The sequence below is a fragment of the Podarcis raffonei genome, chromosome 11 (genome assembly GCF_027172205.1).
Source record: "Podarcis raffonei isolate rPodRaf1 chromosome 11, rPodRaf1.pri, whole genome shotgun sequence".
Classification (NCBI taxonomy): Eukaryota; Metazoa; Chordata; class Lepidosauria; order Squamata; family Lacertidae; genus Podarcis; species Podarcis raffonei.
The window spans coordinates 42,046,467-42,066,023 of record NC_070612.1 but is presented as its reverse complement, the minus strand read 5'-3'; the positions used below and the strand labels follow the sequence as shown (position 1 = coordinate 42,066,023).

Sequence of the window (19,557 nt, the reverse complement as noted above, 5' to 3'; positions counted from 1 at the left end):
CAAATGGCTCCGGATTTTAGAGTATTAAGACTCTTACTTGCCTTGTACTACTGCCCTACAAGGGATAAAACCTGCCCTACACAGAAAGAATGTCAAGGACCACATTTCAGCCACATTTGAGGCCCAGCAGATAGAGATGGCAACTGCTATGCAAAAATAAATCTCCAAATCCTTTTAGAATTTTGTATTACCTGGATCATTATGCGAATGAGGCACAACAAAAACTTGAAGAGGCTCACTGTCCCACTCGTGTTCATCATAGGTGATATCAAATCCTTGTTTCCAAACTCCACCATCTGGATTATCAAAAGGAAGAATGTCATAGACATCTAGCATCTAAAATGGATGAAGAAAAAAGGTTACATGAGAACACATTAAGTGGCTGAAGTACACAGTTCTGCACTTACAAAGGCAAGGCTGTAGTCAGTTGCAAATTATTATTATTTTAAAAAAAATAGTAAGGGGAAAAACTCACACTGAAAATTTGTCTATGTTCTTTATTCAAATGAGAATTTACATGGAATACTTTGAGCAAAGTATCTGATTAAGTTATTTAAATGAAACTTTGCACCTACTGAATGTGATCAATAATCACCACAACCCCACTTTCTGCATGCCTAGAGTGTTAACTCCTTTCTGAACAAGAACAAGGCATCAAATACGACTACAGTCGTACCTTGGCTCCCAAACGCCCTGGAACTCAGACGTTTTGGCTCCTGAACGCCAGAAACCCAAAAGTGAGTGTTCCGGTTTGCAAATGTTCTTTTGGAACCTGAATGTCCAATGGGGCTTCCGCAGCTTCTGATTGGCTGCAGGAGCTTCCTGCAGCCAGTCGGAAGCTGCGCTTTGGTTTCCAAACATTTTGGAAGTCGAACGGACTTCCGGAACGGATTCCGTTCGACTTCCAAGGTACAAATGTATGAGAAAAGCCAACAATACAACAGACACCAGCGCACACCAGCAGTTCCCAATTACGCTCAAAAAAATCTTTTATATGTCTAATATTTATCGAAGACTTCTTGAAAACACTTTCAGGGTGAGTTGCAGCATGGAAGTCCCACCCACCCCCCATCTCTAACAAGGAGTATAAATATTTTCTGTCTTAAAGACATGTTTAGTTGCTGTCGTTTCCTTGAGCTCCCTTTGTCCCATGAAAGAAAGTATTCTAGCAATAGTAGCCTGCTGTCTTTATGCTGGGATTTGTTTTTCAAGTGTGCCATCACATGAGTCTTAATAACCCACTATAATTACAAGCACAAGGCTGATGGAATCAGCATTAAATCAAGTATTAACACAGTGAGCTGATATGTGTGTGCTTTTTTCTTGATTTGTTCAAAGTACAAGACATAAACAGGGAAGCTTGAGCGTGACTACTCTCCATGACACATTTGATTCTGCAATTACGGCTTACCTTTCCCACAAAACCTGCTCAAAGGTAACCAAGCAACTATTACACCTTACAGTAAGTGAACAAAGGGGCACGATGCATTCTACACTCTTTTTAATAAAGATGCTGCAACATGGGCATCAATCTTCAGTCCGACAAACTAAAATCCTATCTAAACCTTGCAAAGCACGAAGTTGCGTGTCAGTATTCTGTTGCAGAATAAAGTCTTTCGGATCAAAAACAGGGTTTGCATAACTGATATTAACTGCAACTGCTGAGATGCTGACAAGGTATCAATGAATTCCATTCAATGCAACTAGAATTATCGTCTCCTTTGGGGGATTTGTATGACGATGATCTTACCACAGTGGCTGTCATCTACACAGTAATGCAGTAATATTTTTGTATTTATGACACAGATGCCTCCGTTAACTTTCTTAATGTTGGAAGGGGTTAGAAAAGTCACTTGGCTGTCACTGGCTGGAGACAGAAAGGGTCTAAACAAGGAAACCTAATAAGATGCTGTGGCCCAGGAAAAGCAGCAGCAGATACCTGGGCAGTTAATGGACTACAGTAAAAAGGGGGGAAGGAGTGTTGAATATGATGGATGGGAAAGAAAACTGTCCAGAAAAGGGAAAAAAAGAGGTCAGAGAAAGAAAAGCTGAGAAAGAATAGCAGGCGCATTCACATGACCAAGAGCTAAAATGCCAACAAAAGCCGACATTTACATAATGACCTGGGGAAAACAGTCAAATCTCTGGCTGTTGGACTCAAGCAAAAGCCTTATAACACAAAACAAGGCTAATTCCCTACCAGCAACCTGGCTCAATCTTTTGAGCTTGCAGAGCTCCCATTATTCAGTATCTTCATATCTTGAAACATTTTAACATCCATGTTATAGCTTTTCAGATTTAAGTTTAGTTTTTAAAGGTAACTTGCATCATAAACATGTATCTTTTAACATGCCAATAGAAAAACACTCTCTGTGGGCACAATCATTCCAAAGCACAACGAGAATGCTGCAACTATATAATGCGACACCATGCAGGACCTCTCATTTCTTAGATGAGCCAAGAGTACCCACCAGTTATCCACTCAAATTCCACCTGGAAAGAATGCGGCAATTCCTTAAAACCAAAGAACTGAACAAAAAACATCCCTCAGGCTGCAACTCAACCACCTTTTCTTGTAAGTCCCACTGACTTAAGTATAACTTACAGTCAAGTTTTGTTTGATTAACCTGCAAGTCAACTAAGTTGTTTGGGAAACTCACTTAAGGACCCACTTTAAAAAGCTTAGTAGTGGTTAGGAGAGGAAGTAGTCTAGTCTGTTTTCCTGACTTTGGCTGAGGATTGGAAAAAAAGGTTTCCAGTTGCATTATACCATGGGTAGGCAAACTAAGGCCTGGGGGCCGGATCTGGCCCAATCGTCTTCTAAATCCAGCCCGCGGACAGTCTGGGAATCAGCGTGTTTTACATGAGTAGAATGTGTCCTTTTATTTAAAATGCATCTCTGGGTTATTTGTGGGGCATAGGAATTCATTCATTATTTTTTTCTTCAAAATACAGTCCAGCCCACAAGGTCTGAGGGACAGTGAACCGGCCCCCTGCTGAAAAAGTTTGCTGACCCCTGCATTGCACACTTCGTTTTGGTATGCAAAAGATCTGCACAAAATGCATATTTTATGGATGGGTGTATTTTATGTAAAACGTATATACAAGAATTGTAGTTTAAATGTGGACTTTCTGTGCATTCTTAAAGAAGAAAAAGAAAAACCTGCACAAACAGGATTAAGCTACGACTGAGCACCCAGTGAGACTGAAAGGAATGGAATTAAATACACAGCTCATCCCTCGCAATAAATTCACTATATTCTTACCTGTACATCTGAGGCTTGGCTTCCACTTTTTGATGCAAACTGACAATCTTCAGGGTCAACTGAGAGGTACATAGTGGCAAGAGGTGACAGCTCAGAGAAGTTTCCTTGACTGAAGTTTATAGCCTCTGGAGTACGTTGTCCATCTTTGACAGATTCACTCAAATTGATCACAGAATCTCTTATGTTTGAAATTATTTCATTATTTTCTGCCAATAAGCGCTCCAGGTGGTCTATTTTCTCTTGCAGTATTGAAAGCTGACCCTGTGGAGAGGCACAACATTAGTCCTTCAAATGTGCAAGCTACTGTATTTCACATCCCACTTGTACTGAACGAAACTCACAACTCTACTAAACAGGCCTTCAGAGTCCAAAGGAAAAGAAATGGAAAAGAAAAGCCCCTGATGACCAAAGAAAACTTTCTCAGAAAAAGATTAAAATAATGAAGACTGTTTTCTTCAGTAATCAAAAGTCTTAATAAAAAAATAACAGTATGAAAGCACATTGCACAAATCCATTACAAAGCAAGTGAAGAGACAGACATTTTCAAATTTTAACTTTTCAATTCTTTCCAGCCATGTTTTCAACTAAAAGCACATCTGAGAACTTGTCTTCCTATTAAGGCAAGACCTGACTGAAAGGTTTTGTAACCTGCTGCAAAAGGTAATAAAAGATGGTCTAATATTTTCATTAATATGCAGACATTTCCTTTATGACATATGATTTTAATAACCGGTTTTCAAGAGGAACTAGAAAAAGTTTCAGGAGAGGAAAAGCTGAAGCTTGTCCACACCATCAATGTTCTGGGAAGCAGGTGTTATTTCCTCCCTGGTTTATTGGGAGTTTTTCCACACATCTTCCCTTGTGCTATTGCTTGTGTCATGTAAGCTGCCTTTCCTAGGCACAAAAAGGCACTAATCTGTGCAGAGAAGTGTAACTTCTCCAGTGCATTCCTTGCTAATGGCAACTGTTGTTCAATGTCCAACAGCTGCTGTCAAGTGTATTGCCACCAACATATTGGTTACAAACTGGTCTAGACTAGGATCATTTAACCAACTACCAAATGCACTTGAGGAAAAATGCAGAGCCATGACAGGTGCTAGCTACCTATTTTATGTAAATGTAAAACAATCGTTTATATGCCAGTTTTAACATTGCCACAACAATCTAAAACAGCAACTTTTAATCCACTGATGACCGAAAGTTTAAAGACAGTGCCAACAAAAGAAGAGTGGCAGATCAAACTGATGGACTATGCCGAGTTGGCGAAATTAACTGGGAAAATTCGGAAGCAGCAAGACCAGACTTTCCTGAAAGATTGGAAGAAATTTATGATATATTTGAAAGACAACTGTAATCAACTGACATCGCTTGTAGGGTTGCGAGAAGTTTTGTAAGGAGAACTATATGAATTATTGCAAAAAAGGACTAAGGAGGAGTTTATTTAGGATCTGGATTTTAGAGCAATAACTATTAAAATAAAATGCAAAATCAGAAAGAAAGCTAGAAAACCATTAGTCAAGGTTGACGGAAGTCCTACACTGTGGTAGCCAAAGGTTTGTTATACTGTATGAGATGGGATGTTGTGTTTTGTTTGGAAAACATGTGTAAAAACCAACAAAAATTATTTTTTTAAAAAATAAAGTTTAAAGACAGTGATCTGCCCAAAGTCCACAAGAGAAAATGCACAGGAACACACGTTGAACCAGCTAAAACTGAAATTCTATCTACTGAAAGGCAATACATCCTGTTTTACACCAGGTACAGTAACGCTAATCCATTCAACAGCATGTAAATTCTCCTTCGGGGCATTTCTGTTTCTTATTAGTATTTCTGCAGGAATCCTGGGGGTTGTCTTTCCCCCAGTCTAGATCCTTTGCAGCTAGCTCCTTTATTTTCTGTCTTAATACACAGTTGCATTTTTTTAAGCTTCTGTCTGAATGAGCTGCTTTCTAAAAGGAATGCTCATTAATACCTTTCCATTCAAATGTTACAGTTTTTATCAGGTTTACAAGCCACACTAGTTGCTGATTAGATCATTCCTTTGATGTGACAGATTTTTTGGGGGGGGGATACAAAGGTTCGCAGTATTCTTTCTGGCATCTGCAAAGCTGAGCATCTGAAAGCAATTTATAAATATTATGGCAGCACTGAGAAAGTTTTTTTAAAAAAAGAGCTAAAGCACTGAAGTGTTACTTCATGCCCCCTGGTGGTACATTAACCAAATGTCTAAGGCCAAAATTATCTGAAACATTCTAATCTTAGCAGTCCTTGCGAATTATACAACAACAAAATCACTTCCAGTTAAGACAATGAGCGAGCGGTGTGCATTTCAAATCTATTACCTTATTACCATAATTTTGGAACACCTGAACTAATGATTCCAGGGAACACAGATATGATATTTGGCTACAGAAGTAATGTTTTGCAACCACATGCGAGTTGGTTCCTGCTTTTCTTCAAGCAGGAGCATCAGGTTTAAAATTTACTTAGTATTTTTTGAAACCTCACAACCTCAATTAATTCACCGTTGCATCTCGAACAATACAAAACTTGAATTCTTTGTATTCGCAATTATGGATTCTCACAGGACTGAAGGCTTTCATTCTTTAGTAGCATTCTGGAATATCAAAAATACTTTAAGAATATAACAGCTTTAGAAGAAAAATGAAAGACTCTTACAGCACCTAATGATAATACACTTATTTTGGCGAATGTAACCTTTCATGGACTACAGTCCACTTCCTTGAAATCTTATGCCATAATAAAAAGCTTTGGCTTTGTGATGCAAAAGTGTTGTTTTTGCTGCAACAGATAAAAATTAGCTTTAGATGAGGAACTGCTTCGTTCATAATTATACTTTACTCATGGGCTTCCTGCCCCCTCCTAGCCTTGTGGAGCACTGAAGCAATGCAGAGTTCTGGGTATCCAAAACTCAGTCATCAGAGTCAATTTAGCTGATAAAAGTGATTTGCACAATACTACCAAGCGAGCTTAGGGACGCGGGTGGCGCTGTGGGTAAAACCTCAGTGCCCAGGACTTGCCGATCGCATGGTCGGCGGTTCGAATCCCCGCAGTGGGGTGAGCTCCCATCTTTCGGTCCCAGCTCCTGCCCACCTAGCAGTTCAAAAGCACCCCTAAGTGCAAGTAGATAAATAGGTACTGCTTTATAACGGGAAGGTAAACGGCGTTTCCGTGTGCTGTGCTGGTGCTGGCTCGCCAGAGCAGCTTCGTCACACTGGCCACGTGACCCAGAAGTGTCTCTGGACAGCGCTGGCCCCCGGCCTCTTAAGTGAGATGGGTGCACAACCCCAGAGTCTGGCAAGACTGGCCCGTACGGACAGGGGTACCTTTACCTTTACCTTACCAAGCGAGCTTAATGGCTGAGCAGACAATTCAATGTTAAAAATTCCCCAGGCACTAGGCGTATTATGCGACTTGCGCAGGTCCAACTGCAAACACGCGGAGATCACTGGATGCCAAGCTGGCGACTGACATCTCCATCTGGCTGGCCCCTCCAGCTTTCTTAAGATGTTAAGCAGAAGAGCTTATTTGTTGCATTTATATCCCATCTTTTACTCCAAGGAGTACTCCCCTCCTCAGTTAATCCCTACAGCAGCTGGCCCAAAGTAACCCCTCTTCATGACTGAGTAGGGATTTGAACTCTGATCTCCCAGGCCAACACTAACCACTACACTATACTGGCTTCCTAGAGTACTTCTGCTTTGGGGCAGCTATATAAATTAAGTAGGTAAATATGGGGAAAGCAAAATGTCACTTAGGGAAGGATCTGAAATATTTTTATTGAAGCTTATATTTGTTTTATACCGAATTCTTTTATTTAACGTGTTGTAAACAGCTATATTTTTTCTTTAAAATATAGAAAGGTATAGAAATGAAATGAATCATCATCACCATAAATTTCATTGTTTTTTTAAAAAAGGTGTCTAGATCAGGCATCCCCAACCTTTGGCCCTCCAGATGTTTTGGACTACAATTCCCATCATCCCTGACCACTGGTCCTGTTAGCTATGGATCATGGGAGTTGTAGGCCAAAACATCTGGAGGGCCGCAGGTTGGGGGTGCCTGGTCTAGACATTCCATTGTGGGGGCTGTAACCTAGGTTTTAGGTGCCGTTTGGCAATTAGCTCATATATGTGAGTATCTAACACTGGCAGACATATAAATTCAGATCTTCCAAGTCTTCCCCTCTAGGGAAGGGGAAGTTTGCAAGGGAAATGACAGATCAGACAAAAGGAGGAGTGAGACCTCACAACACGCTCCTAAGCTCCAACTAAGGTTAGGAGATGGTTACACTGTCCTTTGGGAGATTTTGCCACGTTGGGCAAAAGATTCAAAAGAGTTGGACTAGATGATCCTTATGGTCCCATCTAACTCTACAATTCTAGGATCATAGGAACACTACAACAGATTGTGTTGTTACTACATTGTTATTAATATTTACAGCCTGAACTTCACCAGGAAGTCACAAGATGGGTCACAACAATCTAAAAATCAACATTAAAAGCTGTTTGAACAAAGGACAGCCATAGGAATAGGGTAGGTCCTGAAAACACATTATCTCAAGTATCAAAGGTCAGGGCAAAGAGGTGTGTCTTTATCATATGATAAAAGCTGCATAATGAAGACGCCAGACACATCTGCCACACATAATACCTTTTTCCGCCCAACATCTGAGGAAGGTGGAACTACCAAGAGGGCTCCCACTGCTGGTCTTAATACTAAATAGGGTCTGTAGAGAAGGAAGTGGTTTTTCAGATATTTGGCGCCCAAGTCATTTAGGGTTTCAAACACTAATGTGAGCACCTTGAATTGGGCCCAGACTGGTAATCAATGCAGCTGTTTTAAAACAGGCATTATATGCATTCTGAAGGGAACCCCAGCCAGTAATTAGCAGTTGAATTTTGGACTACTTGGAACAGGCTTCCTCAACCTCGTCCCTCCAGATGTTTTTGGCCTACAACTCCCATGAACCCTAGCTAGCAGGATCAGTGGTCAGGAATGATGGGAAATGTATTGGCCTACAACTCCCATGATCCCTAGCTAGCAGGATCAGTGGTCAGGGATGATGGGAATTGTAGTCTCAAAACATCTGGAGAGCCAAGGTTGAGGAAGCCTGACTTGAAAGTTTCCATTCGGACAGTAATGACAAGCCTGTTTATATTTTTTAAACTTCAGCTTCACTCAGATGCTGCTTTAGAAAACCAAAGAGTCACTTTGTTTAAATGAAGAAGTTTAGATTTAAGGAAAGGCACACTTAACTGATTATTTCATGGCATTCATGCCAAGTGTCACATAGTTCAATAAATCTAAAAAGGGCACAAAACTTTCCAGGGAGGATCATATTCAAACAGAGCTGGGCATTTTGTGCCATGTACACTTTAAGGCCAAAATGCCTTGAGGTTATCTTTTGAGCTGTTAGCGAGTCCTGTGTTATAGAAACATTGATCTGTTTTCCCACTAACAGATCTAGCAAGATTCAGCTTGCAGCCCGTAAATGAATCGGTAATCTCTTGTTTTGGTATAGAAAGTCAGAGCTGACTCCTTTTGCAAACACAAGTCGTACTTTTCATTGTTCTTCTAACAACTTTCAGCTGCATGCTTGGATGGGTTAATTAAAAAATGTACGGCAAAGGAGTCTTACCCTTTGGAATAACTTTGCTCAACTAGGAAACCACTGAACACCCAGATAGTCTTATTCTTTGATATTTCAACTATATAAAGAGAGAGAGAGAGAGATCTGCTCTGCATGTGACAGAACAAGTCTGTGCATTACCACACTGGGTCAATTGTGTCTGTTCTGTAAAGTTTGCAAAACATTTGCACATTTGAGACAGGTAGTAGAACACTGATAACACAGGGAGGAAAGTTTAAAAGGGCTTTTTTGCTTCTTCCTGCTTATGTGCAGATGAAGCAAACCTTGACCCCTGGATTACTGTTACGTCCAACTTTGGAAGGCTCAAAACAAATGTTCGACACAGATACCAAGAGAATAAAAAACAATGTTGTGCTGCAGGCTGATTTTGAGGTACTTAGCTTTGAGGAACTAGGTGCTGCTGTTTTATTTTAAGAACCTGAGCTACAATAAAGAGCTCTGCATCACTGAACACCAGACCAATTTTGTCAGTTTTGTTTGTTTCGTTGACAGCGACACTACAGATGCAACGCAGAGCCAGTGCTAGCAGGGAGGGAGCAAGACAGACCACAAATATGTGTTCAAATTAAACCCACTAACTATGGTTTACTGTAAATGTGCAAACCAGGCCCCTATGCTAAATTCTCTTCAGATGTTACAGGAAAAGTGCATTTGATCTGCCTTGCCTCGTATGGATTGTGTGTTCAAGTGTCCTTCAATCATGCCAAAATGTTGGTGTTTACCCATGGCAGTGAGAAACAAGGACCAATCTTACTCTGTAATGTGTGGCGCTGCCTTGCCATCTCCACAGATTCAGTTTGCTGAGGAGCACTTCACTGAACTCTACCCCCAAAGCCAAAGTACATATTGATTTTTAAACTGAAGTGACTTTAAGTCAAGTTTCCCACTTTAAAAAAATCAAGTATTGTGTAATGACTGGTGCCTGAACTTGCTTATCCCCTCCCCCAATGTCCTCACCCTCTCCCCTTCTGAATTGTGTACAGTATTATGTTGTAAACCTGTAGCAGGACTTCTGCTATTTTGGGTTCTTATTTCATTTTGTCCACACTTAAAAACTTCAGGACCTTTAGAATTAGTTTCTTAAACATTAGTTTCCTTTCTTTAGGGGAAAGTGCCACAGCAAAGCACCACTAGAGTCTTCCATGGGTATACCAGGAAGTCTCCTATGTCTATGACATATGTGCCGTCTGACTCATGACCCTCAGTCTCTGGATATTTGTGTATTGTGGGCACAAGATCACACACAATAGGCTGTGAATGGAAATGATGTGTCTAAGTCCCTTTGGGTTGGGAAGGCTTTAATCCCTAGTCTGAAAGAAGTGACAAACTGATGTAGCAAGAGACAAACTCATTCCAGTCAGAAAACTGCACAGCTACCAGGACTGTGTTCCTTTCAGCACTTGCATATTAACAGCCCAATCCTATGAAGAATTAGGTTTACTTAAATCCACTGGTCTCACTGAATATTTTAAAATATGCCTGACTCTGCATACTAACAGGCCATAAATCCAGGGCGCTTTTTTTTTCTTCCGGAACTCTCCGGAACTCCGTTCCAGCATCTCTCAGGTGGGCACCATGGCCATTCTAAGAGAATGAGGGAGAAGTTCATGTTGAGTTCTGGCACCTCTTTTTCTAGAAAAACAGCACTGCGTAAATCCTATTATTTAGATTTCAACCAACATGTATTGGAGAACCACATGTCAACACACTGAATTTAACTTCCAATTAAAATGTCCAGAATCTACATAGACTAGAACCAAAGCTATACTTGTTATCTAGTCTATTTTGGTCTGGACAGTGCCTGGGTGGGAGACCACCTGGGAACCCAAAGTACACCACCTTGTACAGATGTTGAGTTTCATGACGGAAGCAAGGCTAGATATAAATGCACTAAACAATGTCCTTTTGTTTGACACTACGCATGCAAATGGTAAGAAGGAACTACTTCACATGCCTTATCACACATTTCCTCCCTTCACAAAAAAACTTTGGGATACTGAAGAAACAAGTGCTCAAGGCAATTAAGTTATCTGTAGTGTTAGGAATATATGACGCCATCTGAGATAAATATGATCGCTTTGAGTCTGCATCTGCTGAGGCTAGCCTGCCTATTTTCCAAAGGGCGAACTGTGTGTGTGTTTCTTAAGCTGACACTCTAGACAGTATCAGAACACCCCAGATGCCACACTGTCTGTGAAGACAAGCTGGAACTTGCCCTGGTCTGCCATTCAAGATCAGATCGTGCCCTGGGGCTAGTTCACAGCCAAGTGTACAACCAGGAATATTGTAGGAGGCTTAATGGTGAACTAATGAATACTACATTGTACCCTTCTGCCAAGTAGAAAGTTCCTGAATTTGAGTAAGAATTACTGCCTTTTCCTCTGGATCTGTAACCAGGCAAGCATAAACATCTGTCTAACATATTTATCGAGAGGCACATTTTAAACTAGAAATTGCATTTTACCTTTATTTCTGAAAGTGCATTTTTAATGTTTTGTTTTAAACAATAAAGTGATCTTCTTGGTTAAGGAAACTTGATCTGAACAGATTTCTAAACTAGGCTCTTGTCACCTCACATGAGTGCTTTATCTGTTCAGCAAAGACTGATCATTATCCCTTTAGGGAGGGAAGATGGCTGCTGAGAGGGTCCAAAGGTGGAATACTTGCAACTCAGTACCCTAACCGGATCTTTTAACTGAAGTAGTAAGAATCCATACTGCTCCCTCAGTAAGTGGCAGCAACTATTGATTTGAGTGTGTTTTGTGGTGAGATAATCACACCACAAAAGTTACTAGGAGTAACTAGAAAACCCTCTATTTTCAAGCCGCTCCTGAGCTAAGGCTCTCTCAAACACAAAACCAGGAATGTCACAACTCTTTCCAACAGCTTCCAAAGGCCTTCTTCCTATGCAACCTAGCATGCTGACGTACTGTTGCACAGGAAAACTTTCTAAGCAGCTTTTTTAAAAAAAAAAATCAAAGCACTAAACACTTTAGAAACCTATCATTTCCATAATATCTGTGCTCCATAAAGGCAAGGATACCACTTTCTAGAATGTGTATATTAAAGCACGGGTTACGCAAGAGATGATAGATTTATTAGCAGTCTTTGGTAACTATACTTTACTTAATAGCATAGGAATTTGGAAGTTTTAGAACCACAGAGGTGGAAAAGAGCAAGATTCCCCCCCCCAAGCCCTGTACTAAATGTTGAAATACACTTACTTTGTTACACAACCCACATTAAGTTTTACAGTTCTGAGCATTAGGCCAAGATCTGCAGGAAAAGCTGGTTTAAATAAAATAAGCTCTTTCCTACTGATATAAGATACTAATTTCAATTCTTTTCCAGCGGTGCATTCTAACCTGTTAAGCAGTTGAAAAGCCTCATTTACCCAATTCAAATGCACACCTTTCTGTGCCAAAGTTACCTGTCTCAGAAGCAAACACACCCTCTTATATATCCCAGGAAAATTATTCAGCCTGACATAACTCTTTTGGGTGACTTGATCCTAGCCAGGAACATCAGATTACTTGATTTGTACTTGTCATATAAGATCAGGAAAAGTACAAATCATAAAACAAGGTGTCTTTATGTGTAGAAAATAAGCCCTATGCCTTCACACTGTATTAACTTTCTAGCAACAAGCAAGTAACTTGATAATGTAATGTAACTACAATGGATTTCAAACATGGAAACCTAGCTCAATGCTAACTTGGCAGCCTCAGTCCAGCCTCGCACACAGGGCCTAAAGTATGCCAAATAATTTTTTTTAAGGAAAAAAACACAGGGCAGCTCCCATGTATTTTGCCTTGCATTCTTTGGGGAATAAGGAGGAATATAGAGAGTGAGAAAAATAAGACTTTGCAAATAAAAAACAGTTGTGCCTTGGGACTAGTACAGCACCCATTTAACAGGCACACAGGAAAAACTTGCTTTTCTCCAAATGAGTTTCCCTCCCACATTCACGCAGCTCCTATCAAGCCGTTAACAGCCACCATCCCCTTCGTTTCCCAGGTCTACTTTAGGGCAGCAGAGTATTGTAGTCCTTTTCTGAGAGCCACGCCACCTGTCTGAAGCCTTGCACCCTACTCTCTGGCTATGACTCCTCTGGAGTAAGTAAAGGACAGAAAGAAGCAGGCACTTTTTATTACTACAGTACGTACTCCAAGGCTGTGCCGAGCGTGACATTCAAATCTGGCTCCGGGACTGGCCTGCGGCTCGAATTAAGCCTACCCAACATAGAAAGTAGGGCACTAAGGCGCTGAGCTCCCATTCGAAGTCGGTCAGGATGCGACTTTTCCCCAGGGGAAGGCTACAATCCCACGTGCAGTTTCCACCCGGGAATTCGTCCTATCGAATCAGACTGATAAGTGGGCGCAGAAAGGGGGCAGATAGGAGTCTCCTAGTGCTCCCCACTCTCCATCGAACAAGGGGGAAGTATGAGCAACTTCCCCTTTCCTTTCCGGAGACACCCCAACCCCAAACCCTACTTGACTCAGATCCTATCTACGGGCAAGGGCACTGATCCGGAATCGGTTTATGGTCGCTCAAACGAGCTTTCTGCATTTCCTTCTCTCCTGGTAACTGCTCACAGTTGCGATACAAGCCTGTATGACACACAAATACACACAACAAACACGCGCACCCGCGATCCATCTGCCCCTTAACCCCGCACCAACTCACCTGGGGGAAGGAGCCTTCGCGGCGGTGGTTCTTGGGGTGGTCCAGGTGGCCCCGATCCAGCATCAAGTAGAGCGAGAAGATCACCACGCAGAAGATCGCGCTGCCAAACACCGTGAACTGCCGGCTCAGCTTCATCGCCGCGCCGAGCAAAGGCGGAGAAGCACAAAAAAGAGCCCCGAGCGCAGCTACCCAAATGCGCCCCGCGCCCTACCCCGCCCAGTAGCGGCTCCGGCTCCAACTAAACTTCTGAGCGCGATCTCCAACAATCCCGGCCCCGCCGCAGGGCCGGAGAGCTCGGCAGGAAGGACAAAAGTTCCCTCCCGGGCCCGAGCGGACGCCAGCCAGCGGGGCCGGGGCGAAGCCAAGCCTCCAGCCGCTTCTCCGAGTCCCTCGGGGCAAGTTCTCCCCTCCCGTCGGGGCCCCTCGACAAATCCACCAAGATACGCCCGGGAGTTTCGGGGAAAGGCGAGAAGGCTCCCCCGCTCGAGCTCCTCCGGCGCGAAGGGGAACGAGGAAGCCGCGCGGGGCCAGCGAAGGGCAGCCAGCCGCCCGGGAGCCTCGACGCAGCCGGAGCTCCGGATGCGCTGCTTCCTGATCGCCTCTGCCAGAAGCGGGACTTGGAACCGGCGGCGGCGGGCGAGGAGGGCTCGGCGCTCCCACGCTCGGCGCGGCTGATAAGGAAGCGGGGAGGAGCCGCGGCCGCCTGGCCCGCCAGTCCAGCAGCAACAGCGCCTGCTGCCGCCGCCGGAGAGCGACGCGCTCCGCCCCCAGACACGCACCGGGGAGGAGAGGCGAGGCGAGGCGGAGCCTGGCCCACCACCAGCCACACAGCGCCACGACCACGCTGGGAGGCGGGCGGGCGGGCGGCGAGGCGTTCGGCGATCGCGCCTCGTTCTGCCGCCGTTATTACGTTTGCGAGGCGGCTCGCGGCTGTTCTGCGCGCCCCGGTAGTTCCGCTTGCGCCGTAGCGATCGCGCTTCCCGCAGAAAGGCGGCACTTGGGGGATCTCGGCGCAGAGATCAGTTCCCCTCCCCCCCCAAAAAAAGACGCTTGCACAAACCCAGAGCCCTAGGAAGGGATTCCCACCCCTTCAAGCCGAGGCTGCTCTAAGAGGGCTTGCATAGGATCGCAGCTGCGCGTCAATGGGAGGAAGCGAGCTTGGCATGCCCGGCCGGCGGGAGAATGCGCCTTTTGTGTTTTGCGGCGCGGGGAGCGGAGCAGCAGCTGCTGCGCCCGTTTCCCTGGAGCCTTCGGAGGCTTCCAGCTGTTGCTGCCTTAGAGACGGCAGGCAGGTGCGAGGCGGGACACAGGCACTTGCCTGGCGCTCCTCTTCCGCGAGAGAGACGGGGCGAGGGCCCTCGATGCCCGCCTGGGTGGGGCGGCCTCCCTCCCCGGCACGAGTTAGAAAGTTGTCCCGCTCTTGTCGGGGGCGGAGCGGAAGGTGCGGGTCGCTCCCACGTACGTCGGGGGGTAATTGCAGGGCTCGGCAATGGAGGCCGGAAGAGCGCGCGCCTGCTTAAGCTTGCAGCCCCTTGGCATCGCGTGCTTGCTCGGAAGTCTTTAGTCACGCTAAGAAGCGAGGGGAGATGGGATCGGAAATAGCTGAAAAACCGCATCCTTCCCGCGTGGGGCTGGAGATCTCAGGGCGAGCCTCTAGGGAATTCCCCCACACTTGGGAGTTGGCGCCCCCCCCCAAAAAATGACGTTTTAATATGTTTTTATATGTGTTGCAAGCCACCCAGAATGGCTGGGACAACCCAGCCAAATAAATGGGGTATTATTAATAATAGTACATAATAATAATACATAATAATAATAATATAATTCCCCTGTTTAGGGAAGCTTTCAATGTTTGATGTTTTATTGTGCTTTAATATTCTGTTGGGAGCTGCCCAGAGTGGCTGGGGAAACCCAGCCAGATGGGTGGGGTATAAATAATAAATTAATACTATAATTATTATGTGGTCCGCCAGAGGGCGGTTTGTGTGTCAGCCCCAAAACTTGTAGAATTTCCTCCCCAATGTATGGCTTTCCTTGCCTGCTCTATGACAACTGGAATATATATTTTAGGACCTACTCTTCTTTTTTATGTTAAATATTAAAACTTAGTAATATTTAATATTCTGTTGTAAATTGTTTAAACTTATTTTAATATTGTAGTATTGTGTTATAGAAAGCCTTGGGACCTTATGGCGAAAGTATAAATAACTATGGCTGCAATCCTAACCTTTATGACCAGGACTTACTTCTGGGTTTGTGCCTTTAATCCTTTGACTACACATAAGCAAATGCCATTTAATTCAAGGAGACTAATGCCCAGGTGAATGTGTGTACGATTTCAACCTTGTGGTATATTGAACAAACGGCCTAGTCTTCTGTAGTAACTTCTGCATGGTATCTTGCATACGTACCATTCCAAGCTTCTGGAGTTCAGTGGAAGAGTTTATTCCCAAAAAATTGTGCAAAAAGGATGTCCTTCACACTTTCCTCAGAGTAACCCCATTGACAGCCTGGGTATTTAGGTTCATGTTTCCCCTAGACTAATGTTACTTAAAGCTGCAGGCCTTTACATACATACTTGGATAGGAGTAAGTCTCGCTGAGCTCAGTTGGACTAACTTGCAAGCAGGCACATATAATATTGGCAATGCAGAATTCATATATTGTGGGAATTCCTCCTATAACCCTTGTTGTAGATGGGAGGCAGCAAAATATTTGTGTGCTCATGTCTAAGGCTATCTTTGAATAATTCAGTCAAATTCATAAGGCTTACTTGTGAGTAGGACTGTACTACAGCTATTTTGTTAAATTGTACTTGTATCATCTTATGTGCCCTTTTCAGCACAGGCGTGGTGGCATTTGCTAGAAAGTTTGCTTTCAGCTGCCCAGAAAGTTCACTGGTCAGAATGGAGGAAAAATAAATTTAGAGCAGCCTTCTGCCACCATCTTCAGCCATCATGCATTTTCATCTGTTCAGCATGATGCTTCCACTTCATTCACTTGTTACTTAAATAGAGAACAGTTACAAGTCACTGAGTAAATTTCAGCATTGGTCAGTCTGTTCATACCTGGATAAATTATACTGCATACCAGTCCACTTTATACTATTAATAATAATTTTCATAAAACTGCAAACCAAGTTATCAAAGTTGTTTATATAAAACTGCTGTTACCAATAGTTTTTTTAAAAAATGCATGTTTGCAACATCATAAAATCTTATTCTAAAAAAAGAAAGTTCTGCGTTACTTCGTGAAATATGAGCAAATATTTTTAATTTTCCCCCACAACCAGTTCACATCCTTACCAAAGGGGTAAAAAGTAATCATAGTACAGTGGTACCTCTGGTTACATACGCTTCAGGTTACAGACGCTTCAGGTTACAGACTCCCCTAACCCAGAAATAGTACCTCGGGTTAAGAACTTTGCTTCAGGATGAGAACAGAATTTGTGCTCTGGCGGCATGGCAGCAGCAGGAGGCCCCATTAGTTAAAGTGGTGCTTCAGATTAAGAATGGACCTCTGGAATGAATTAAGTACGTAACCAGAGGTACCACTGTACAAATTTTATTGCTCATGGAAGAGTAGGTGCTAATCCCCCCTATTGCTCAATGTGAGGACATCTTTGTAAACTGCACTCAAAATATGTGAGTGGAAGCCATCCATAACCACAATGTGAAGAGGTTACTACTTTGGTTCAAGACTCAAAAAGACTTCTGCTTAAATATGCATCTTTAAATTTTTTTAAAAAAAAATAGGCCTCACTGAAGTCCTGTGAAATCTTTTATCATCAAACCTCACCACAATGAAAAGAAGTATAAACACGTTAGAATGGTGTCCCAGAGCTTAAGTGGGGCCATATTCAGTACCTCCCATAATTGAACCAGTGTGACATATGGGGGCAAGAGAATTTTAAAAGCCTGGAGGAGAAATGTGGCAAGGCAGATTTGACTGGTCAGGCTTCAAGGACTGCATGATGCTTCATTAGTAAAATACCCTTAATTAAACGATTGTCCACAGATTTGAGCACACGCATTGCTGGCCCCAGGGAAATCTGCTTTGCAGCCTACATCCCTGGTTTGGATCCTGGAATAGAAAAATGGTGAAGTTGTGTTAAAGAAGCAAAAGGCATTTTAGGCTGAAATCCAAGGCACACTACAGAGTAAGCGGGGGTGGGGGGAGTTCTGCGTAAACATGTTTAGGATTGCATGGTTAAAACTCAAACCAGAAAGTGGCACCAGAAAGTGTGCACAGAGGCCAGTCGGGTATAGCCACATTCCAAGCAGAGATAGGAACTTGGAAAAGCAAATAAATGAATCTGTATTGGTCAGAGTTCATCTGATACCTTTTGCTAAAGCTGAGGAAAGACCTTTAGGTTCTGCCTACAGTTTATTGCCAAAGCAATACTAAAGAATTGACCTGAAGCAGCTGGAGGAATCGTTCAGTACTGTCCAGACTCGACCTCAAATATTTGGTATCAGGAAGCAACATTATTTCCTTCTGAACTCATCCATTAACATTCCTACACAAACATATATATCCCTCCCTGTGTGTGTGTGTGTGTGTGTGTGTGTGTAGATAGACCTGTACACACACACACTCCTGCCAGCTAACACATCTGATAAACTGGACTGGACTGTAGTTCATTAAAGCTTATGAAATAATAAAGTTTGCTTATCTCGAAAATGTTCCTTCTCTCTGTTGCCACAAATACAACTGGCTCTGAAAACCGCGAGAGTATAAATTAGACTCTGCCTTGCCTTGAGTACATGTTGCATTTGTGATAAAGTTGCATAGTGTACAATTAAACACTGCCCAACAGGATTCTCTTAGGACACCAGTCTGAGAAAAGTAGAAGAGAACTGAAAGGCTGATTCATGGAAGCTCGCTTTTGTCCCAGCCTTTGCATTGTTCTCTCCGAAATCTCTGGATACTTGTAATTAGTGTTGGCTGCTGTTTTTTCGCCCTACCCCGTCACATGGGAACGCTTAATTGCTAGTCCTGAGACAGGAAATTCCTCTTTGAGGACACTTCCTAGTGAAAATGGAACCTTGCATTCCTAAATAGAAGCAGGTTTATTTACCTGTTCAGGTTTGCTTAGGACTACAGCCAATGATGCAAAGTTGATTCTCAGCATCCTTAGCAGGACATATTTTTGTTAAAAGGTAAAGGTACCCCTGCCCATACGGGCCAGTCTTGACAGACTCTGGGGTTATGCGCCCATCTCACTTAAGAGGCCGGGGGCCAGCGCTGTCCGTGGACACTTCCGGGTCGCGTGGCCAGCGTGACAAGCTGCATCTGGCGAGCCAGCGCAGCACACGGAACGCCGTTTACCTTCCCGCTGGTAAGCGGTCCCTATTTATCTACTTGCACCCGAGGGTGCTTTCGAACTGCTAGGTTGGCAGGCGCTGGGACCAAACGACGGGAGCGCACCCCGCCGCGGGGATTCGAGTCGCCGACCATGCGATCGACAAGTCCTAGGCGCTGAGGCTTTTACCCACAGCGCCACCCACGTCCATATTTTTGTTAGATGGGCTTATTTGTGTTAGAGGAGCTGGAATGTTCTTACTAGCCCTTTATCCCAAGGATCATTTCCCAACTTCTGCATGGCAGTCGCTCATGTAAAGACAAGCAACACTTGAACCCAAAGCCTTCCGGGATGTTGACGGCTAGGTATTTTGTGGCCATGCAACGTAAGCACTAAGCCAAATGGTAAAGAGACATCTGTACTGTATAATCATCACAGTTTGGAACAAAATTGTTGTTTGGAATGACTCAAGAGCTTTCTTTCCCCCTCTGTGAATATGCTTCCATGGTTGCAAATAACATCAACTGTACCTAACTATTTATTCCTCTTTTGGTGGTTTGTTTGAATCCTTCTCTTAAAAAAAAAAGAGAAAAAGTAGTCACTATAATAACTTCAGAATGCAAACAT

General features: G+C 43.4%; 1 protein-coding gene across 1 annotated transcript in view; it reads right to left on the bottom strand.

The window, feature by feature from the left end:
- MAN2A1 (mannosidase alpha class 2A member 1) overlaps nt 1-13,764 on the bottom strand; it is a 56,596-nt gene extending 42,832 nt beyond the window's left edge. The window contains exons 1-3 of the mRNA XM_053407623.1: nt 13,627-13,764; nt 3,267-3,527; nt 192-336 (exon numbers count right to left, since the gene is read on the bottom strand). Of these exons, the coding sequence (XP_053263598.1) occupies nt 192-336; nt 3,267-3,527; nt 13,627-13,761 (541 nt within the window). The 5' untranslated portion in view covers nt 13,762-13,764. The remainder of the gene's footprint in view (nt 1-191; nt 337-3,266; nt 3,528-13,626) is intronic.
- Nucleotides 13,765-19,557: the final 5,793 nt, after the last annotated feature.